Here is a 24,177-nt window from a genome sequence, read left to right on the forward strand (position 1 = left end):
TCTCAGCGAGCACAGCGTTTGTCCTTCATGCAAACGGTTCTACTAAACTAAAAATAACTGTCGATAGAAGATATGTGAATTTGGTATTTACAGCTTCCTGTCCTACAGGCGAGTTTTACATTTACAGCCTGAACGATTAGCTGAACTCTGAACAGTAACAACAGATACTTTTTATCAGGCAAACGGGTTGACAAAGTCAACAAGAAAAAGTCCATCTTATGACATTTAATGACCGTAAACTATAAAATATATGCTTGTAAAAAGTATTTAAAGTATTTTTAGAGGTAGGTTAAACGTTTAAATGATACAATAATGCTTTCACACGTCATCCTGCTGCTCTGGCTGCAGAGGTTTCATTGCGTTATAACAAAAACGTCTACGGGACGCACAAACTTGGTAAAAGTTAAGTGCAGCAGCTCAGTGCGTAAATGTAAACAGGCGAACTGGGAGGGAAACTACTGACATGTTGGGCCCCAATCACACAGGCCCAGAGTTGGTTGCTGGAGATTTCTGGAAGTTGCTGTGGAATCAAATGCTGACACCAGCCGGAGACCTCATGAGGGAAAACTGAGTAATCTATGGCAGGTTGGTAAGGGGTTGCTCGAGGTTGCTACGGTGAAACTGTTCTTTGTTTTAGGAGCTAACAGATTACCTTCGTCACCGGTAGTTTCCAGACAAGTGTGTGCTTTGCATGCAAAGTGACTGACCTCACTCTAGTGACTGCCAGCAACCTCCAGCAACCAGTTGCCAACCAGTCACTGAATACAGTTTTCCATAGAAATCGGTGGTTACCGGGTGGTAAACTACTAGTTTCTAAGCCTGCGGCACTGGTAGTCATTTTACAGCATCTATCAGCAACTTTTTGTAATTTTCCCAGCAACTTGCCAGATGATCCGTACTACAGGTCTCACACAGGCCAAGTGAGCAACCGACCACTTTTTGGAGGTAAAAATGACAAATGCTTATGTTTGTGTGAATATATGTGTTTGTGCTTATTGTGATTATCCTAGTTGAAAATCAATTCAATAAATCAACACAGCAAGGTTACTGTTTAAAGGTTTTTCAGGTAAAGTGTGAAGTGGAAATACATTAAATTATTTCTTTTTTTAGCTCCTTTTCATGGAAAAACATGAATGTATGACACAAACTGTGCATTTGGAGAATCTTCACATCACCACTGGGCATAAATAAAGATTTCTCTTAGGGGGAGTCTGCTCGCTCACGCTGTCTTACTGTGGATGCTTTATTCTGTGAATGACTTGGTCAAGGTCAATAAACTGCATACAGTAGATGTTTATTCACAATCTTATTTCGCTTGAATGAATATCAAGGCAGCCTCGAATTTACATGTCAAACACACGTGACGCGATCTTAACTAAGCGCGAGCACAGGAGGGGCATACTTCAAAAAAACAAAAACAAAACAAAAACATTCACAGTGAAAATCCTTTGAGACCGACCTCTCGTATCGGCACGTCTCCGTGTACAAGCACAGACGTCAAACACGTACCTCAGTTTACTGACGTTGGCCAGATAGAAGATCATATGAGGGCACTTCCACCAAAACCAAAACACTAACAAACGTGCCGTCTCTGCGACCGCAGGGACTTCCAGGCTTCTTGCGCAGCTGCACCTGAATCAGAGTTGACAGGAGCGAGGACTCCAGCTCACTTCCAGTTTGTTTCCTCTTGGATCAGCTCAGGCCTCAGAGAGGAAAGACAAAGACGGCTGAAGCCTCAAATCTCTGTTCCCCTTTTCTTCCTTGAAGTTTACACAGAAGATCTCTGAGCATCAACGACAACCTCTGACAGCACATAACCTTTCATCTAACAACTTTGTCCCCATTTGCCACCTTCCCTGTCAGCTGTTCCTGCACCCTCCCTCCCCATGTCCCCTATCCTGCAGCCCTATTTTGTGTCCTTACCCGCTCGGCAGCTCCCTCCCTCCCTCCCTCCTCTCCACCTTTCTTCCCTCCATCTCTCCGCAACAAATCACAATCTGTTTACAACCCCTCGGGCGCACTCCACAACTCTTCTGGCTCCAATTGCGGATCTATTTATACCAGACAATGCAGAGGGCTGGCGTCTCTGATTTGAGACTCGATAGCACGGCGTATATCCCACGGTCTGACTCGCTGAGCTCCACACTCATTAGGCTTAATAGATGTCATACTGAGAGCCGAGCGGAGCTGTTTAGAGAAGCAAAATGTGACTGAGGTCTCCCTCTTTTTATTTTCTGGCGCCGTGCAAAGAGACAAAGAACAGGTTTCACAGTGAGTTTAGCAGCAGGGTGCGACGAGAGGCAACAAGTAGCACATCTGTTGATGATGGAAAAGAGCTGCGGTCGCTTTATCGGCCTCTGAGAGCGGGCTGCGTGAACATCTCTTAGTTTTTCTCTCAGTGAGAGCTATCAGAGCGAGACTGGCTCTGAAACGGCCCGGCGACCTCCAAAAAAAGAAAAGTAAAAAAACACAAACAGACCTCGGGCTAAGTAGGGAAAGGGAACAGGTTGGGAAACGTGTCGAGGTGCAGCAAGTCCTGTTCTTCTGAATGCAAGCCCCGACTTGTCGCCGTCTCAATGACATCACAGAGCGGTCTGCGGCACCGCGGGCTAACAGGAAGGAGACGGCAGAGACACAACATGTGAGATCTAGAGCGGGGCGACGTGTGAAGCCGAGGTGCGGTACGTGCAGAAGTCTTTAAATTAAGCGTGTCAGACCTTGCTATCTGGGATGACGCACAAATAGAGGATGGTGAGGGCTTCAACGCAAAGATGCGTTCAGTAGAGTAGGTGTGCACCATCAGTGAGAGGTGAGCGCTCTGAACTACAGTGAGGCAAAAAAGTATTTAGTCAGCCACCGATTGTGCAAGTTCCCCCACTTAAAATGATGACAGAGGTCAGTAATTTGCACCAGAGGTACACTTCAACTGTGAGAGACAGAATGTGAAAAAAAAAATCCATGAATTCACATGGTAGGATTTGTAAAGAATTTATTCGTAAATCAGGTTGGAAAATAAGTATTTGGTCACCTCAAACAAGGAAAATCCCTGGCTCTCACAGACCTGTAACGTCTTCTGTAAGAAGCTTTTCTGTCCCCCACTCGTTACCTGTATGAATGGCACCTGTTTGACCTCATCATCTGTATAAAAGACACCTGTCCACAGCCTCAACCAGTCAGACTCCAAACTCCGCCATGGCCAAGACCAAAGAGCTTTCGAAGGACACCAGGAAAAGAATTGTAGACCTGCACCAGACTGGGAAGAGTGAATCTACAATAGGCAAGCAGCTTGGTGTGAAAAAATCAACTGTGGGAGCAATCATCAGAAAATGGAAGACATACAAGACCACTGATAATCTCCCTCGATCTGGGGCTCCACGCAAGATCTCATCCCGTGGGGTCAAAATGATCATGAGAACGGTGAGCAAAGATCCCAGAACCACACGGGGGGACCTGGTGAATGACCTGCAGAGAGCTGGGACCAAAGTAACAAAGGTCACCATCAGTAACACACTACAACGGCAGGGAATCAAATCCCGCAGTGCCAGACGTGTTCCGCTGCTGAAGCCAGTGCATGTCCAGGCCCGTCTGAAGTTTGCCAGAGAGCACATGGATGATACAGCAGAGGATTGGGAGAATGTCATGTGGTCAGATGAAACCAAAGTAGAACTTTTTGGTATAAACTCAACTCAACTCAAGGAAGAAGAATACTGAGTTGCATCCCAAGAACACCATACCTACTGTGACGCATGGGGGTGGAAACATCATGCTATGGGGCTGTTTTTCTGCCAAGGGGACAGGACGACTGATCCGTGTTAAGGACAGAATGAATGGGGCCAAGTATCGTGAGATTTTGAGCCAAAACCTCCTTCCATCAGTGAGAACTTTGAAGATGAAACGAGGCTGGGTCTTCCAACATGACAATGATCCAAAACACACCGCCCGGGCAACAAAGGAGTGGCTCCGTAAGAAGCATTTGAAAGTCCTGGAGTGGCCTAGCCAGTCTCCAGACCTCAACCCCATAGAAAATCTGTGGCGGGAGTTGAAAGTCCGTGTTGCTCGGCGACAGCCCCAAAACATCACTGCTCTTGAGAAGATCTGCATGGAGGAATGGGCCAAAATACCAGCTACTGTGTGTGCAAACCTGGTAAAGACCTATAGTAAACGTTTGACCTCTGTTATTGCCAACAAAGGTTATGTTACAAAGTATTGAGTTGTATTTTTGTTATTGACCAAATACTTATTTTCCACCCTGATTTACGAATAAATTCTTTACAAATCCTACCATGTGAATTCATGGATTTTTTTTTCACATTCTGTCTCTCACAGTTGAAGTGTACCTCTGGTGCAAATTACTGACCTCTGTCATCATTTTAAGTGGGGGAACTTGCACAATCGGTGGCTGACTAAATACTTTTTTGCCCCACTGTACATCTACTTCTGCAGGGGGAGGAGGGGGGGGGGGTTGTCAAATTTGTCAGTTTTCCTTGTTTATCATCAGCTGATTTGTTCATATTTCAGATCAAGAAAACATTTGTTCTCATACTTGTAATGCTACACTCAATTTAAAGTGACAGCAAAGCAGTAAAACAGGAAGTCGGCCATTTGCATTACTTTATTTATTTATATGAATATTATTTTTAGCACCTCCTCTTCAATCTGCAGACATGGAAACCCAGAGGTTGAGAGCAGCAGAACCATTAAACACAAATCAGTAGCAAAGAAAAAAAAAGGTCGTGAAAGGAGGAGCTGGGGTCCAACAAAAGGGGCGAGGTGGGTTGCAAAGCAGCTTGCAGATCCCAGCAGCTGAGGGTAGCGTAAAGATACTTAAAAAGTCAACCTCACATGAAATTGACCAAACAGAGCACAGCACACCACCAGCTGGTCTGACGTGACTGTGGATGAGCTCGACTTTGAGGCCCAAGCTAACGCCAAGCTAACGCCGTGCAACGATGTCATTTTTTGATCGAATGATCTGCCGACTATTTTATTCTTCAATTTATTCCTTGGACTAGAGAATGTCTGAAAGCAGTGCCACTTCTTTTTTCAATGCCTGATATGTCTAACTAGCACTTCAAAACCTCCAAGCAGTCAGTTTAGCATTACATAAGACATGTCAGCATCCTAACAAACAAGACGCTGGCACCAGAGTCTGCGGCTAAATCACGACGTTTCTACTTTGAGCTTCTGCAGATTTGCAGGAAACAATTTATTCGGTAAAAAAAAACATAAACACAACGCTGGTTAAAAATGGACCTGCGTAGCTGCGTGCAGGTGCACCGAGCAGAGCTTTGCACTGTGTGCTAAGATGCAACCACCAGCATGTGGTTACATTAGGATCACATGACAAAAGCGTCCAGGGCTTTAATGATGCAGCGATGTAGATGCTAAGATTTCCCGCAGCTCTCGCTTCTCAGGAGAAAGAACCAAACGGTCTGGGGTCGCACCAAAGCGCAGGGCCCCGAGCCGCTCTGTATCCAAGACAACAGATTTGGAGAATATCTGATGAAGTCACTCCGGCAGATTTCAATATTTTATCAGCGCAGCCGGAAGGCGCGCAGAAAACAACCCCAACAGAGAGAGCGCGTGAAGCGCGTGAAAGACCAAGACGCTTCGGGTCGAACCAAAGATGAAACTTTGCTGTTTGTTCCCCTGAAGCAACAGGCTGTTCCAGCTCACAGCACGTCTCCATCGCTGCTCTGGGAGAGCCGTGGAAAGAGCAGCACGGGGAGGAAATTTATGAATCAGCCTTTTGCCATTTTTGTTTTCTTTCGTAACTATTTTTCAACCACAACAATCCAAATGTCTCTGTGTTCGAAGCATTAGAAGCGCCCTCATTGCTGAATTAGATAATGCATTATGCATATATTACCTCAGACTTTCTCCTTCACATTACCTCATCTCTCCATCTGTGCCCCTTTCACTCCTGTACTCTGGCCTCCCTCTGCGCTGCTCCATCTCTCCTCTGTCCTCTCACTGCTATCAACTCTCCACGCTTGTATGCTGCTAATAAACACTTGGCGATTTGAGCATACTTGGTGTGGGGGGGTTCACAGGAAGTGGTGTGATTGGTTTGGGGGAGATGAAACTGTGTGGAATAGTTTGTTTTGGTGTAGTTTCACGTGAGCTCGCAAACAGACTGCTGGATTGTCATTCAGCAAAAAAAACAAGAAAAAGGAAAAACAAACGGCACGCTGAGACACCAGCGTAAATAAAACAGAAGTACGGCGTCCCCCCGTCAAACGCCGTCAACCTTCAGTCGGACAAAGTGAAGAGACGTCTCTGACGTGATGGCACTTCACAAACGGCACAATTTATGACATCCCAGGAGAAACAAATACGCATGCAAAGTCACACAGGATGTGGTTAATAGTGAAATCACGTCTGTACACACACACACACACACACACACACACACACACACACGCGCGCTCTGGTTTATAGAAGCTCACACACACATACACGTGCACCCAAACAAACATCCAGAGTGTCCAACCTGTTGGGATGTGGTTGAGCGCCGATGTCTTCAGGACCTCGAGCGGCTGCTCCTTTCCCAGGATTCCCTCTGTGGGAGAGAGAGAACACTCCGCTTCAAATATGGTCCGCAACATTGAGACAAGCTTCCAGCGACAAACCTAATCGGGCAGTTTTTGAAAAGAAAGACAGCCACAGTGCAAACAAGCGGGCTTCAGGTCATCTGCGCTGCGGCCGGCGCGTGCAGCGGCAACGGTACCGACGCCTGAGCGCGTTCCATTGGCCGGAGAGAGAAAGCGAGCGGTGAATGCACGGAGGGTCTTCGCGACCGCGGGGGTGCTCGGAAAAGCTCTGAGGGGACGCCGAGGGGCGCGCGAGTTCGGCGTGCGAGAGGAGAGGAGAGGAGTTGGGGCTCGACTGATGCTGCCTGTGCTCAGCATAGCAAATGTGGCTGGCAGCAAGCAGCGGCGGCAGAGAGGGATGAGGGGGATGGTGGTGGCGGTGGTGGGAGGTGGGGGGAGCGATGGAGAGGAGGAGAGGGAGGGAGGGAGAGAGGTAAAAATAGCTCACCCTTTTGTGTGTAACGGCACATGCAGGAGCACACACACAACGCACATGCATACAGACACAAAGACACTCCTCTAATGTGCATGTGTGCGCATGTCTGTGTGTGTGTGTGTGTGTGTGTGTGTGTGTGTGTGTGTGGAGGCTGTAATTATAGTGGCAACATGAAAAGGCTTTTGTAGCTGCCGAGCCCTGGGAAGACATGGCTATAAAAAGCAGAGCCACGGAGAAGGGTAGTGGAGGAGGAGGAGGAGGAGGATGCATCAGGGGATGGAGGGGGTAAGAGGGGAGAGAGGTAGAGGGAAGCAGGGATGATGAGGCGATGGAAAGATGGAGGAAAAAGCAACGAAACGGCGAAACGAGAGAAAAAAAACACTGACATTGAAATAGTGCATGCATTGCAAGCGCACACAAACCTGCGACTACTGCTGCTGCATCCATCCTCTACATGTGTGTGTATTCATAGTAAACACGAGCACCTGAGCCATCTGCACATAAATACATTTACATCTAAAAATCCTGAGCACGAGGCTCAAAAACATCTGAGGGGCACAAATATGCAATTATTCCTTTTGGACGCGAGATGAAAATCCATGTAAAATCCCTCCGGAGGCATCAAAAAGAGAAAAAGAGGAGAGGGAAACGGGCGAGCGCCTCGCTGTGCGTGATCTATTTCTGGAATTCTCTCTGGACCAGACGGGCACATACACACAGACGCACGCTCTTAATTAGCCTCGAAGCTGGAGGGATGCGTTTTGCGCTGATTATGTACGTGCATTCGTCTCGCGCCACCTTGATGCACCAGTACCCCCGAACCCTCCACCTTCAACCACCCTGTCCCCCCCAACAAGTGAGGGCTTGGGCGTGGGCTTGAGTCACATTTGGCCCTGTTGAAACAGATCCACACAGGTTTGAAAACAGGTGACATTCAAATTCAAACTCCTGCAGACTTTATGTAAAGAGCGAGGAAATATTACAAGGTGGTCAAAGCCTCCAAAAACAAACCCGTCGGTGAGAGCCGATATCCCCTGGCGTTCCTATTCAAATGAAACACACGCTGCTGCATTTTGCAATGGAAATGAGGTGCATCTGCCTGTGCATGACACCTGTGGCTTGGAGTAATTCTACGCCCTGCTTTTGCACAAATTGCTGGTGGGAGCTTTACATCTCCGACTTTTAAGTGTGGGGAAGGGGTGTGCGTGTCGTTGTCTGTGGTTAGTTAGACAAAGCGTATAAGCTTTCAGCCCCAAACCACAGGGTTGATACCCGACACTCACGTGGGGAGGAGGGAGCATAGGTGTGCTGGAGCACTGAAGAGGGAGAGTGGGACACACAGCAGTCGGAGAGCAACGTAATGAAGCGATAACCCGCCAAAGTAGTGCCCTATACCTTGGCGACAGGATCCATCAATCTTAAATGTAGCCTAGTTACACAGCAGAGCCCCCCCCCCCCCCCCCCCCAACACCTCAATGTAGCTCCTTCATATCTTCCTTTCTCCACTCCTCTCCATCCTTCCATCTTTTCAGTTCCACTGGGTAAGAATCGGGAGACAGGGAGCCATAAATAGCTTCTTCTACCCTCAGGCAGAGAGTTAGTCGACTCAAGTTAGCGTAGCTACATCAAAAATATGTTGTGATAGGGAATATGAACGGGTGGGTGGGGGGTGGGGGGGGGGGGTGCAGGACTAACGAGCTTAGCAAAATGGTGAAGGGGCTCCGTCCGCTGCATCTCCCAGGAGAGACGAGAGGCAAACTTGACCCGGTCCTGGCAACGAGAGCATACTGTATGTTGACAGAGGCCTTTGTTATGCGGGCGAAAAGAGAATGAGACGTTTGTCTGCGCCGCTGTGGCATTTACAAAGCGAGACAGTGACTGAGAAAGAGAGGAAGGATGCTCCGGCCCTCATTACATTCAGCGCACTTCCGTTCTGGCTGCTCTGTCCAGGGTGACTCCAGCGAGCAAGGTGAACCCGACAGGAACAATACGATTAATCAAACACGCCTCTCCTTGAAGAGGCTTTTTCCTCTGGGTCGCAGATTCGCTTCCCAAGGGCGCCGGCTGACGTCAGGGACCCCGATAAAAAGAGAATGAGTGACCCCTGCGTGAGCCTCGGCCAAGTTTGCGTCCTGCGGACGGTCGGAAAACAACCGTCTGACCTTTCGTTTCAAGCTGGAAGACTCGGAAAAACAAGGCGGTCGCACATCTTACATTTGACAGAAAAATCAGAAAGGAGTTGTAAATTGGTCATTACGCTGCAGACGCGCGTGCAAAACGCTGTTTTTCTGTGTAACTGCCAGAGAGGGTTTACGTGTGACTTACTTACGTGTGAGATCATATGCAACTCCGCACATTTAAGATAACGCGGCTGGTTTAGAGAAAACCACCAAAAGCCACACGGTGAAGACCAACAGGTTTGCTTGCATCATAGCAAACAGCCTGGGCCAATTTCACTTCCACAGCAGTCAAAATCTCGAATACTTGAAGTCAAGTTCAGAATGTGCAGGCCTGAATTCACTGTGCACCAAAAGCAAACAATGCCACAACATTCAATAGAGCGTTGCCACTGCACACAACTGTACAAGAACGCTCCCATGAATTGGCCCTTTCACACTCCGTTTCGACTGTGGCGCATAATAATGATATTTGCCACTTCCTTCGACTATGATCTCAAATATGAGAGTGCCAGATGTACGTTCATAACACAACCTGGTTGGAACCAAGACAGCTGCTGCTTGCTGTACTTACTGAAGTTTACGATGTTTGAATCTGCAGCCTTTTCAGCGTTTACCAAGCAGTAAAAGCATTCAGGGGTTCAGTGATGCACGTGCAACTTTGACATCTGTGAAGGCACCATTAATGCTGAATGATATAAATAGTTTTGGGGTATTTTAAAACAGAAAGCCGTCATCACTTCAGCAACATGTTTTACAACAGCGTGGCTCGATTTAACATACATACTAAATCTACTGTGCAGTGAGGCAAAGCGACACAAACAGCTGCAATCGACTCAGTCAACACTGCTTTAGGAAAATATGGAAGACAATTAGAGCATCTTAAAAAATGGGGTGTATATTCCCCCAAAATAAAAAGAAAGACATTTTAAATAGAAGTAAAACTTCGTATTTTTCTGTTTTTGAATTCTAAGTTTTTTCTCAGAAATTCAGAATTCTGACATTTTCAGAAAGAAGTCATAAGCCAGACTTTTTTTCTGAATTCTGACTTTTTCTGAGAATAACCTTTTCTCCGACATTATTCTCAGAATTCTGACTTTCTGGGGCAAAAAAATCCCAAAGAATTCTGAGGTAAGAATTTTGACTTTTCTGTCAGAATTGTTAAAAACAAAACACACAAAAAAAATCTCAAGCACAGGCTTTTGTTCAGTGGCCCTAATCCTCTTCCGTACAAATCCCTATCAACTGGGATTCTCCTGATGCCAGTGATAAGCTTTTTTGATATCATTTGAGAGCAGCTGCATGGTTGTATGGAGCTGCATGGTTCAACTTTACATTTATGGAGACAAAAAAACCCTAAAACAAAACGAGAAAGCTTGCAGAAAAGTGAGAGCTTCCCAATAAGTTATGAACATGTGTTAAAACTCTGTAACTTGATTCCAGCGTTCGTCGAGCACGCCATCGTCCTGCTGTTTCCAAAGCGTGCGCTGTTATTCGTTTATTTGTTGACAACAAAAGCAGACATTAGCCCGAATTAACCCACAAAACCAGAAAAGTGCAAATTATTTCGACTGACAGCGATCTTGCGTCCATCTTTAATATTCTCTACTTAATGGGCAGCCATGATGGTTGCTAGGAGATTTGTGATGCAACCGTAAAGCTTTGCTCGCTGGGCCTTACAACAGCAAACGCCCACAGCATCAGAGCTCGCGGTTGCTCCGCACCTACTATGCACGCGCATCTCGACTCTTTAAGCGCTCGTGTGCTTCGAGTTCCGACAAAGATGATGGCGTTGATCCTCTTGCGTAACCGTAGTATTTCCTTGATGCCCTGGCCAGACACTTGTGCTTCGTGTCAAGCACTGTGGAGCACCATGTCAAAAGGCACAAGGATTGGGCTCCCAGGCAGCAGTGTAAACCGTAATTGCCGCTGACAGCATGTTGGCAGAACACAGTGTATCCCGTTTCTCAGCTGGGACTAGACAAAAGACGCGGGGACAAAAGATGCGTCCCTTCATCAGCTCATGTTCGCTCTGCGCTGTCTTTGTCCTGCCACCAATTAAAACCGCAGCTTTTCTCATGTACTGAGACATCATCCTGCATAAATAGCATGTTTTAGGTGTTATTGTTTTTTGAAGGGAGGACAAGCACGGCTGCAGCAGCAGGATGCTGGTGAGGACACGGTGAACCTTTTGCATCCAGGCGAGTCAGACGCTGCACAAGAAACCCCCTGGGTTTGTCCTGGGATGGGACTCATGTTCAGCCAAGTTGGTGGCGCACGGGAGGACGGCGCTGACAAACCGTCTGGCTGGCAGCAGCCTCATCTGTGTTCACCGGGTTCAGCGAGGGAGAGAGAGAGAGAGGGTGCGGCATTTGTGGGAACACGCCGCTGAAGTGCATTTTGCAATCTGCCACAATTTTGTAATTGGGTTTCAGAGGGGCAGAAAACAACATGTCAGCACAAGTGGACGGCCAGGCAAACGTGACAATAAGGCTCGAAATTACCCTCGATGAGGCTCATGCACCTAGCACAATGACCGCCCGCACAAAAGAGCCAGTGGCCGTGTCACGCATGCACTCGCCCCGTGCTCCATTTTTAGCCGCACGGCAACAAAGCGCTCAATCACGACGAGGAGAATCTACACGGGAGACCAAAAATAATGATCGTTTGTTCGCCGTGCTTGCACGTGCACATCTCTGTGTGTGTGTGCTTCTAAAAATAGACTCAGGGATAAGCCGGGCCCTCTTTATTGCAGTGAAAGCTTTTAACCCTTTCACCTCTGGAGTTGAGCAGAGGTTGCATGCATTTGGAGAAAGAGGCTGACAGAGGTCAGTGAAAGCAGAAGGTGAAATAGAGTTAGAAGAAAAAATGCATTTAATGCATGAAACACCTTTAAACTTTGGTCAGCTGCTGCAAGTGGCTTTCACTTTACTTGATACTCCTGATATGAGCTTCCTCTATTTCAGTGCATCTCAGCAGCCAAATACAGCGTTACTGTAGCAGCTCTGATGGACCAGTGAGGAAACACACGGTCATACTTATGTGTGCTTCACTTTCCTCAGTTTCTCTTGCAATAGGATGAAGGAAAAAAAGGTTTCTCATTCACTTTTTCCATTTACTAGTTGGGACAAGCCACCGATCTTCCAGTCCCAACCACATTCCTTAAGTCTCTATGCTGCCGCTTCCCCAATAATAGTATCTGGTAGGTGTAATAAAAAGCAAATCTATAATATAGACGTATAGAGATCTGTGTGCATGCCTGTACTGTGGTGGCAAGGGTAAAGACTCCAAAAAATGGTTTTCAGAGCAGCAACCTGTCAAAATAAAGGGAGGGGGGGCTTTAATTTTTAAGTAAAAATTAAAGGTAATAAATCACCTTTCTGGCCCTGCCATGTGCGATAAGGCAAACTACTGTCAGCAGCAGTGTGACAGTGCGGGAGCCGGAGTTTTTATTAAAGCCTGCCTTAATAAACTTGCAAAATTAGTTTTTGGTCACGACAACAATTACCTACAAAGTTTGAGGCTACGTGTCTGGGGATGTATTTTTTCAGCACTTTAGACCGAGAGGAGAAGCTGTGACAACACAATGCTGAGGATGCAAGTGTCTGATGGACCCCTGGGAAGGTGATGTCAGTGAAAACTGCATGGATACACACTCGTACTGTACAGCAAGTTACAGTGGTTTGGGTCTCTTGAGTCAGATTTACCACAACCAGCATGAGGGGGGAAAACCCTGCACCATGGGTAAACGCATGTGCGTGTCTGTCTATGCTTGACGTCAGCAGAGGTCCCACGGCATACCTGCGAAAATTCCCCACAGGCCTGATAGTAAAGGTGATAGTAAACACACGACGAGGGTCTGGAGCAGAAACTAAGACAATCAAAGTGGTGCAATGTAAACGTTGTGAAGATCATGTTTAGGTGGAAACTAGCGAGCTAACTTCCTGCTAACTTCTAACTCTGTTTAATTTAATAAATTCTGTTTTCATGGATGTTAAACTTAATTGTTACACCTGGTAAAGCAGCAACGCTCATCGTTTTATTGCAGATGAAAGAATTTAGACAGTTTTTAACTCTCGGTGATGCCGCAGTGTTCGTTTGACTGGGACCTGAAGCAGACAGAGTTTGGGACCCAGACAGTGTTGCCAGCTCCTCAGTAAGGAAAATCGCTATTGGCTGTCCTGCAAATTAGGCGATGATGTCATTTAGCGACTTTTAGCGACTTGCAGAATTGGTAATGCTAATGTAATTGTAACCTACGCTGTCGGAGAGAGAAATAACATCGTGGAAGAGACAAAGTGAGTAAAAAACTTTCTAAATGCATTTAGAATTTATTTAGAACTACAAATTAAATTTCTTTTAGCGATTATTGTTTTTGGCTGTTTTGGTTTATTTTGTTTTTTGTTCCAACCCTGCTCCTTTACCCAGGCTTGGTGTGATGCATCAGCCACACAGGGCTAAATTACTTTATTAGTTTACTTTGCAGTTTTCATTAATCATTTGGTTAAACCTAACACTGGTATTATGAGGCGCGCACATAGTAACATTGTGTGGTTTTTCTAAAATGTTTTGTTATATTAATTATGTTTCTCTTTCTTTGAGTTACCTGGTTTGGGCGGTGGCTGAGGACTCTGGGAACAAGATGCCTGCTCAGCAGGACCAACCATGGGCTTACCAGGAGCAGGGGTGTTTTAGGTTTAGTTCGGTTATTCTGTGCTTAGTTAATATTAGTGTGTTTTTGTTTCCCCCCTATTGTGTGTAAATGGTTTGGCAAATCCTTATAAAAGCTACTCTCGTGTGTCTTTGTAATTAGGTCAGTTTGTGAGTTAAGTTGTGTCTCACTTGGTTTTGTTGAAGTTTCTGGAAATTACTTTTTGTAGAGTTATATTTAGTTGACCTCTTTCATGGGCGTGCTAAGTATGGTTTTGAATTTTGTTAATTTTGGACTTTGAGGGTTAAACTAAAGAAAACCCTTTTTGAAGACACTTTTTTGCCTGTGTCCTCTTTGCTTTGGCTGCTTGGTCCCTCACACTTGGACCGGCAAAAGTGACCCAAAATAGGCGCTCTGGTGGAGTTACTTTGTGTGTGTGTTTATGAGTTTTAAACGTTGTGATCCACAAAACAGCATACGAGTAAAAGAAGAAATGACTGCGTTACAGTCAGTGCGGGAGCAGCGGCTTCGCTCATGTGCGATTCATTTGCAGTTTGGACGCACAGGTGTGAACGTCTCCTGCCCTGATAGCAGCTGGGGGAGGACTATCCTCCGCCCGTGAGCGCTTTGGCGCGGGTGAGGTGCCCACGGCAGCACCGCTGCTTGTTGAGAGTAAGAGCGATACGCGCTTTCATGTCAAAAAGTCGTCATAAATAAGTCTCCAATAACACCAGAAAAAGTCGCCAGATTTGTCGCTAGTCGCTTTTCAGAGAAAAAAAAAAAAAAAATCACTAAGGGGCTCTGAAAACTTGCTAAATATAGCGACAAAGTTGCTAAGTTGGCAACACTGGTTTAGGACCCAGATTACTCCGCGAGGCTCCGGACTACGGCAGCCGTAATGCTCCGACAATGCATCTAGCAGTGTGCATTCATAGCTTACCAAAGTCGTACTAAAACATTTGACATATTTCTGCACGCCGTGTGCTACGTAAAATCGGTTCGAGGTCAGTAAGCACAACCAGAATTCATAGATAAGGCACACTGTCGATTTTAAGTTTGCCCTATAGTGTGTAAAAATGTTATACAGAAGAAAAGAATATATTGCAAAATATATTGTTACCGCTCATGCTTCAAATTATACCATGATATGGATTTGAAGCCATATTGCACACCTAGTTTCTAGCTACACAAGGCAATTTTATTTGAAGTCCCTGTGTTTGATGTTTATCCATTATATTTGCCCTCATTAACCTGCTGCCTTTCACTTATTACAGCACAACAAGGATGACTCACTTCTATATGGATTCGATACCCACTGCACTGCACAGCAAACATCTTCAGCCACCCCACATTAAAAAAAAAACCTTTTTATGACTTTTGTCAAGAGAAAAAAAACCTAACATTTTAGCTAACGTCCTTAAGCTTTGCTACAATACAAACTCAACACTGTAACCATGTTAAAAAGTCCCAGTATTTCACTTGTCAGAGACCCTTCATTTCTTAACAGGGCTTTTATTATGAAATGTTTTCATGCATCTTTTACCTGTTTGTGCTGACCACCTCCTCGGCCACATTCACAGGAATTCTGTTAAACTTTGGCTCTGTGTTTATACTTGAAGATTAAAACGTCTTGATGCATTCTCAATCATCCAGGAAAATAAATCTCCAAAAGTTGATTCTGTTCACTACGTCCAGATTCTGTTCATCTGGACGTGGCGTTTTCTGGGAGAAACGTTTCGTCACTCATCCAAGTGACTTCTTCAGTCTGAAGAAGTCACTTGGATGAGTGACGAAACGTTTCTCCCAGAAAACGCTACGTCCAGATGAACAGAATCAACTTTTGGAGATTTATACTTGTAGAGTTTGAAAAACATTTAATGGAAACCAAACTAACCCCCTATTTAACTCAACCTCGACAATGCTCCACAAAACCTAATGCATCAGCTACGGAACAATATTTTATCAGAATTGGTCAAAATTTTAAACTGTTACCATCTGAAATTCTGAAATCAAAGAAATCTTTAATTCGTAATTTTTAAACATGAGAGCAAGTAGTATGCTGATGAGCATACAACAGCCTGTATGCTCATCATTAGTAATCACAGGAAACAACCCGTTTCCTGTGATTACTAATAATATAAATTTCTTGTCATCCAAAATCGTAGTAATTCAGTAAACACAGAAGCTCAGCAGAAACATGGCTGATATAAACAGAGCTGGGCCTGAGGACTTACTTCCATCTCAGCTTCAGTAGAATTCACATGATTTGATGTGGTTATGCTACTCAGATATTAAAATGTTTTAAATTATACATGTATTAATCTTCTAAGTTCAAAAGTTCAAAAGAACAAGAGGGACGAAAGAAAATGAGATTATGAAGTTGTTTCTTCTTCCTAACCCTTGTTCCTCGTCTGGAAGGCAGAAGTCAGTACTGCATGTAAAAATGGCTTTATAAATCTAATATGAAGTCTGCAAGCTAAAACTAATGCAATGTAATACAGCCTAGCAATAAATCCTACTTTTGTGGAGGTTATAGTGTTCCCCTTTTCTCAAAAATGTTTTAGAGATGCTGAATCAACTTTATGATCATGACAAATGATGTCGTTTGTGGTGGTATGGAAATAAACTTTATTATGTAGAGAAACTATTGCATCTCTGTTGCCCAGTTGGCAAAACCTTACATCTTTCTCCATTTCTGACATAGTACTCCACCACTAAAAACAGTCTCTTGAAAACATGTGGCCATACAAGTCACCATATACTCTTGATTTAAGATACTGGTTCATGGTTCCATATGTTGAAAATATGTTTTCATTGGAGTTTGGTGCTTTTCATCCATCCATCCATCCATCTTCTACCGCTTAGCTGTGCCTGGAAAGCCGTCTCAGAAGAGAAGCTCAGACCTTCCTCTCCACAGGCAGCTGAGAGCTATAATCTCTCCAGAGTGTCCTGGATCTGCCTTAGGGCGTCTTCCTGGGTGGACATGTTTAAAATACCTCTCCTAGGATGCCTCCAGAAGGCATTCGACTCAAATACCTCAACCACCTCGACTGACTCTTTTTGATGTGAGTCAGGCAGCCATAAAGTCTCAGCTATTAAAATTAGATCTTGGGACATGATGCATTTTATATGGTGTGAAATGTTGTGAGAATAGGACATTCTTATTTTAATTTCTCTAGCACCCCTGAAACTAGAGAGCCACCCAGCTTTACAACCCATTAAGAATATTTTTCACAGTATTAACACTGGATAACTTATCATTACTGAGATAAAAGAAACCTTCGCCAAACAAAGCTTCACCATCAATATCTTGGTCTTTTGAAACTGCCTGTGAAGAGGAAGGGGTGTATCTGCCTTCACTGGCTAATGCTCATTAGTAAAAGATAAAACCCAACCATCGCTACCTGTTATGATGGGCTGCTATTTATAAATATTTCGGTATCAAATAATTTTGATTTACTGGCCGATGTATGACAATTAAAAAACAAAGGGGAGACAGCACAAACATGCTTCATTCACTTAAGGAGAGTTGATGTCGCATAGTTTGTCCACCAGGGGGCACACTGCAACCTCTGTGTTGGTAACAAATACGTTTGGAAAAAAAACAAACAATCAGCAGCCGATATATCTGATAGTTAAAATCACCAAGTATCAGTGTCAAAATTCCTGCACCCATCATGAGTTACAATTAACAAACCTCCTTTCTGACGCTGCAAATGACCAAAATTTACTAAATGAACGTCGTCTTTATTTCAATATAACTTCAAGCTAGCGGCTAAAGTCGTAGAGTCATCAGGAAAGTGTTTGTGGGGATTACAGAAGCAAGAGAGCCGAGGGCTGTTTTCCCATAGAGCTCTACACAACCAGATGTCTTTCTGCAACCAGAGGAATCTCCCCCTGCTGGCGATTAAAGAGAATGCAGGTGGAAAGCACTTTTCTAAAACGATTGAGCGATTAGCAAACTAAACTAAATATTCTGTAGTTGGGTTCAAAACCTTTTTTTTCTCTTTCATAATATGACAATTTTCTGTTTAATAAGAAAGCTTCACTGTTAAGTTAGCTCACATATCTTACAAGCTTAGAACCAGGCAAATGTTAAGAGTTAATACTGTTTTACGTGTTCAGCTGATAATCCACCCACTAAATCAAAATAAAGGCAGCCTATTTTTCTGTTTATGAGTGACACAAATCATATTTTATTACTGGCAAAAGCTGTAAAGTAGCAAAAAAACTCCATCGTACTAGTGTGCGCTCAGAGATCCAGCACAGAGGCCAGCGCAGGTCTGGTGCTTTAGTGGATTAACTGGGTGCAACTCTGAATTGCTGCTAGGAATTCTCTGCTACTGCTCTCTTCATGCCTGGATGCCATAAACCGTCTCGTGTTGCTGTGTAGGGCACTTTGATAGTCGACTAGTCACCGATTATTTTTGCAATTAGTCGACTAATCAGATCATCATCCATTGGACGTAAAAGTACAGCTTATTGCACCAGCAGCATCTGCTCTTATTTTACTATCATTAGCTTAAAGCTTTAAGTGTTTAAGGTATGTGCTAACTAAAAATAAAGACAAGATGATAGTTTATTAAATTTTAATGATATTTGCAGATTGTTTCGGTGAAGTTTAATAAACTCCTTGCTATCTAAAATATAACAGGACACCGGAGTAAATTCTGGAGCATCTCACACTTCTGATAATCAGCTGTCTTCTTGATGTTTATTCAGCTGTGTAAAAACTATAACTTTAATCTCAGCCAAACAGATTTACTCAGGAACAAATAAAATACTGAAAAAAGCCAAACAATAACATTTTTAAGTTATCTAAGTGACTTATATATCATGTTTAACCTGAGTAGCGAAAGACTGCGGTGGGTTTGAAAATGATTTGCCGGGAGTCCGGTGCTCTCACAGCTCTAGTGAGCCTAGCCCCCGGCTAGCTATCGAGCTAGTGGGTAACAGACGTCTCCGAAAACGTCGGAGCATTTTGAAAATATGTGGTGTCTTGATAAACTGAGCAGATATTTGAGGTTTACACAGCTACATTCTCGCCTGAAAATATGTTTAACGGTTATTTTGTGACCCAGAAAGAATAATAAGAGTAATATTAAAACTAACTAGCTGCCGCCATTGTTGGAAACTGAGCTGGGCCGCGCTATAAATTCTGGGATAGGTTGGGCCACGAAGTATACACCCGACCCATCCTTCAAATCTGGGGAAATGAAGGGCGCATTTGTCGGAGTCTTTGAATTTGGACAGTGTTCGTCGTGTCGCTGTAACGTAATCGGCCTACAAATGCGGGCACAGGAGGATGCGGTCCCTGAATTTGGACACAGCTACGATACCGGACGCTGCTGCTTCTTCTTCGGGGTTTAACGGCAGCTGGCATCCTTGTACACGCAGTGCTGCCACCTTCTGTTTCAGTCCGTTATTACACTCTTAAATCCTACTACTTATTCCTGCGTCTTTTGTGATCTTACAAAGCTTCAAACGACACGTCAACTATTAAATCAGTCGTCGACGTAATTGTGACTAGTCGACGTAATCGTGCCAGCGCTACTGCTGTGACATCCCTGACGCTTACAGAAAGATGCTTTACTACAATCAATATCTGCAAAAAGATCCAATGATGGAACCACATCTATTGACTTGAAGCCTTTCTATCAAAAACATGATGTGGTAACGATGTCAGAAGGAGGAACAGGTTTACCCCAAAGATGATGAAGATCTGGTGCACAGTTGAATTAATTCTAGAGTTTATCACAAGTGGAACCAGAAATCCAGAGAGTCGGTGTTCTAGCATTATCTACAGTAACTTGCAGACCACTTCCTGGAAGGTAACAGCAGTAGCTCCATTAAAGCTACAGACACTTTTACAGAGTGGAGCAGAGCTCAAACCAGGAGTCCATCTAACCACCCAGCCATTTTCTTAAGTGCTCGTCCAGTTCAGGGAGCCTATCCCAGTTGTTATAGGGCCAAAAGGTCAGGTACACTCTGGACAAGTCGCCGGTCTATTGCACAGCCAAACCTGATGTTTATAAGCATCGTATAAACAGTGAAAAATATTCTGGGGGAACACAAGACAGCTTTTAACTTGGAAACTGTTTTAAAAGTGTACTTTTAACCTAGTAAGCAATATTTGTATATACCAAAAAGCAAAGGACAGGAATGACTGTACCCTGACCATAAATCCTTTTTTAATGCAACCGCAGCACGACTAGCTTGTCTAAGACATAAATCAGCGGATGTGTGAGACCTCGAGAGAATTATCTAATCTTGGGTACCAGCCCATGCAAAGCAATCTCCTGACCCTCCTCATTAGTGTTTATTTTAAAATTATGTTATTTTCCTCGCCGATTTGTGGCGTTTCCAAGCTGCGTAAACCTAACGGGCGCCTGTAACCTAGATACCGCTGAGCCTTTGAGGGAAAAGAGCACTGTGTCAAGTTCACCGGTTCAGAGCCATAAAAGGCGCTCACGCCCACACAGACCCTGCAAAATAAAGCAGTAAAAAATCTAATCTGAACACACTTTATGTCCCACTGTCAACGTGCTTTTGATAGCGTTCGCAGAACGTGTTAATTATTTATCCCCCCCCCCCAATGCAACAATGTAAAGTTCAAACCTCTCATTCACAAAATAACACCTGCCACTTACTTAGTAACCATTTGGTGGCCTGAGTGCATGCTTGTGTGTGAGTGTGTGTAAGTGTGTGTGTGATTCATTTGCAGGCCAAGTGGTAAACAATACAGGCTTTCCTGGAAAGCCGGCGCGATTCTGACTAAGATGAAAACAAATCATTGCCAACGAGCGGCATCACCTTCCCTCTTCAGCACCTGAGGAGGCCAGCTGCTCTTTTTTTAACATCCTCCTTTTCCACTCACAGCTCATCCAGCCCGCATCAGTTCCACAATAAAGCGTCTGTCTTGCTCTCTGCACGCTCCCAACCAACCAGCTTCAACCTCTAAGAGCAGAAATTAAAGACTGTTGGTAACGTTTAAAGTCTGGTTTGGCTCAGCTGGTTTTAATATTTCAAATACTTTTAATAAAGGATGTCTTTTTCCACTCCGAGGTTGTCATTCTATGTTTATATGGATCGCAGGAAAACGCATGTGTCTTCTTCTTTGTTTGTTGTTCACCTTTATTGGACAGTAACAGTGGACAGAGACAGGAATCACCCAAACCGCTTTTTTCCCTTTCATCCATTTCTGTGTTACTTAATAATTAATACGTTTTGGTTTTGTCCTTTCTTTTTCGGACTTGTGTAGTTTATTGGGCCCTGCTTCCTTTTATTTTTATAGGCGGAAGCCCAGAAACTGATAAGGGTGCTCGCCGAGCGACCGCAACCACGAAGGATCCCTCAGTCATCACGGAGAAGAGCTCAACACCTGCCGAGGACCTGAGCTGATGTTTCTGTGGGCGCTGCAGGACTCTATACTCCGAGCTCTTATCAATCCCGTGCGTGACATTTAGAGGGACAACCGCCCTGTTTAACACCACACACCGAGCACGTTAGCTCGCCGCTACGCACGAGTGTAAAACAAATGTCGCAGGCTAACGTGTTAAAGCTCCTGGAACACACAGCAATCACTCCTGTGCAAACACTCCAGCCTGTTTGCTGATATTCACACAAAAAAATAAATAAAAAAATAAATAAATCAGGGCTGACCCCCTTTTTTTGTTGTTGTTGGAAATCAAACCTGAGAATGCGTTTTATATTTCATTTTTCTGGGAAGAGATTTGTGATAAATGATATTTAATCTAACCTATCCAGACGATCAAGCTGCTTTAATAAAGAAAATGAGTCCTGAAGGGGAAAAATAAATAAGTAATAGTGCCTGCTAGTAAGCTCATTTACAGATTAGAAAAAATGGCATACAAGCAGGCGCACACACACACACACACACACACTCAGAGCTTGATTGGAGATAAGTGCAGAGCAGAAAGTTGGCAGCTTTGGATCACACTGCACAACAAAGCCGTGGATCTGAAAGTCTCATTGTTCACCTCGAGAACACAGGCGCTGTTGTTTTAATTGTGACTCTAAATGAAAGTAATTCACCTTAACGGTGAGAGCGGCAGAGTCTTAAAAGCGCCTCTGCTGCATCTGCTTCTCAAAAAAAGAGCAGTTATTAGCAGAGAGATCTCCGGAGAAATTCCCCGCTCTGTAAATACTGCTGTCACACAAAAAAAGAAACAGAAGGCTGACAAGTGCCGCGAGGGCAGCGTCGCATTCCTTTAAAACGTCTCCTGGCTTGCCTCTCTCCATCTCTCTCCGTCTCCCTCTTTGCGCCGGCATCCAACAAGTGCGTCTCGAAGCTGTCATTCAAACGAGACAAGCAACACCTCAAATTTGACGCCCACACTTGGCAGCGCTCTCGAGGGCCGGGATCGCCTCCTCTTGAAGGCTTCCCCGCCAGCAAACAAGGCAGCGGGAAGCAGCCGCTCAACAGGTACGAGTCGTAATCTCCGGGCCTCACACGAAGAATCGCGGCTATTTCTGTGTCGGCGAGAGGTGAGCTAACAGGGGGCATCCCTGTGCACGCTGGAGGGGGGGTGAAGCAGGCTGAGGATGCGAGAGGGAGCGCAGGGAAACTAAAAAGGGTTCGTTTCATATTGTGACAGGAGCTGGTTAGTTTATCTTCTTCTATCAGCCCAGAACAGAGTGAAGCTTCCTGCCCTGGCTCCTGCTCACAGCTGGGCATTGAGTCAACATCACTGTTTGCTTCGTTCTAACAGTCACTGCCATCAAATAATGAGTGCTGTGTTCTTTCAGAGATTTTTGGAGGAAAAACAATAAATAAATAAATAAAGAGCAGCTATCGATCGTAAAAACCCCGTGAGCCTGCGTTACTGTTTCAGTTCCTTTACCGAAGCTGATGTTTCTCATGGAGTTCAGCTACTCTCTGCTAAGCAGACGGCGTCTAATGAAAGAATCTACACTCAAGAGCAAAAGGTGAGGATCGGCGTCTTGCAAGTCTCCAAAGTGCGATGTTAAATCAGCCTTTAAGGCATCTGTAAACGTAACGATATGAACCGCTGCGTTTAACTCCATTAACGTCCATTCACAGCCTTAACTTAAAGCTACCGTAACTCGATTTGAAATTCTTACTTACCACTTTTAAAGCGTTGAAAGACCTTCCCCCGAATTATATCAACCACTTATTAACCCCTCAGGCGCCTGCGCGCTCACTGATGTTGTGCAAAAGCCTCGAGCCACCTCTGGCTTCTTTGTGCTTTGCTAGCAAACAGAAATAGGTGCAGTGATTTGTTGAAACACGCAAATACGCATGAAAATACAGTTTCTAAGAGAAAAAGAGAGTTAGCTCTACTCTCAGCTTTCTTGCCTATATTTTCTCTATATTTGTGTTTTTCATGGATTCAACCAACAGAGGCAAATGTTTTTGTTACAGGCTGCGTTCAGCTGTGAGTCACTGCTCAGTCATCCTCAAACAAAATACAGAAACTTATTTAAAAAGCAAATAAAAACGTCTTTAAAGGCTCACAGGCAAACGTGCAATTAATGTAGTTACTGAATATTATTTGACACTTGTTATCTTCAGTTTGACACTCACACTGTCATCATGTAACGTGTCACCTCGCATAAATTAGCAGTTATTAATGTCAAAATCGTTGCTCGGGATTAGCAGTTTATTAGCTTTGTCAGCTCGGCAGATGATAATGAGTTAATGTGTGTGTGTGTCATGCTTACATATCTTTGTGGGGACCAAAAAATTGGGATGTTACTAAACTGATGGGGACCAAATGCTCATCCTGAGTTTGCATTTTTGAGACTCATGTGGGCTACAATTAGGTTGTGGTCAGGTTTAGGGCCAGGCATTCATTTTTGATTGTTAGGGTCGGGGTAAGTGGCTCTAGGGAAAGCATTATGTCAATTAGATGTCCCCACTGAGATAGTAAAATACTGTATGTGTGTGTGTGCAAATATTGCACAGCTCTAATCCAAGTTTATAAAGGAAACGCTTGGGGAAAAGGAAAGTGTGCGACCTCTCTGGCTGATCTATAGTCATCTTAAACAGCACATGTAAGGCCAAATATCCACTCTACCCTCTGTGATGTGCATCACATGTGGCGATGCTGCAGGACGGAGGACGCCGGCTGAGACTACGGCTCGCTGCGATCCCTCGGGGCCCGGCGGTTGCCTCAGCTGTGGTATTTATACTGCACACACTCCCAGGTGTATAAAGTAAACACAGCCGACGCTGTCAGGTACCGCGGCGGCCAGTGGCAGGAAGCTAACCTTGTTCATCCACCAGCTGGTCGCTAAATAATGTATCAGCTCGCGGAAGTGCAAGTGAAGGCTTCC

General features: G+C 44.6%; 1 protein-coding gene across 2 annotated transcripts in view; it reads right to left on the reverse strand.

The window, feature by feature from the left end:
* The window catches only part of LOC102784618 (histone deacetylase 4-like), a 91,917-nt gene that overhangs the window by 61,206 nt on the left and 6,534 nt on the right, over window positions 1–24,177 (reverse strand). The window contains exon 3 of one of the 2 annotated variants that reach the window (XM_087835627.1): window positions 6,494–6,562. In XM_087835627.1, the coding sequence (XP_087691753.1) occupies window positions 6,494–6,562 (69 nt within the window). Of the gene's footprint in view, window positions 1–6,493; window positions 6,609–24,177 lie in introns of those variants that run through there. The other variant, XM_087835626.1, reaches the window with a different exon arrangement.

This window comes from Neolamprologus brichardi, chromosome 23 (assembly GCF_056152115.1).
Source record: "Neolamprologus brichardi isolate AB-2024 chromosome 23, ASM5615211v1, whole genome shotgun sequence".
Lineage (NCBI taxonomy): Eukaryota > Metazoa > Chordata > Actinopteri > Cichliformes > Cichlidae > Neolamprologus > Neolamprologus brichardi.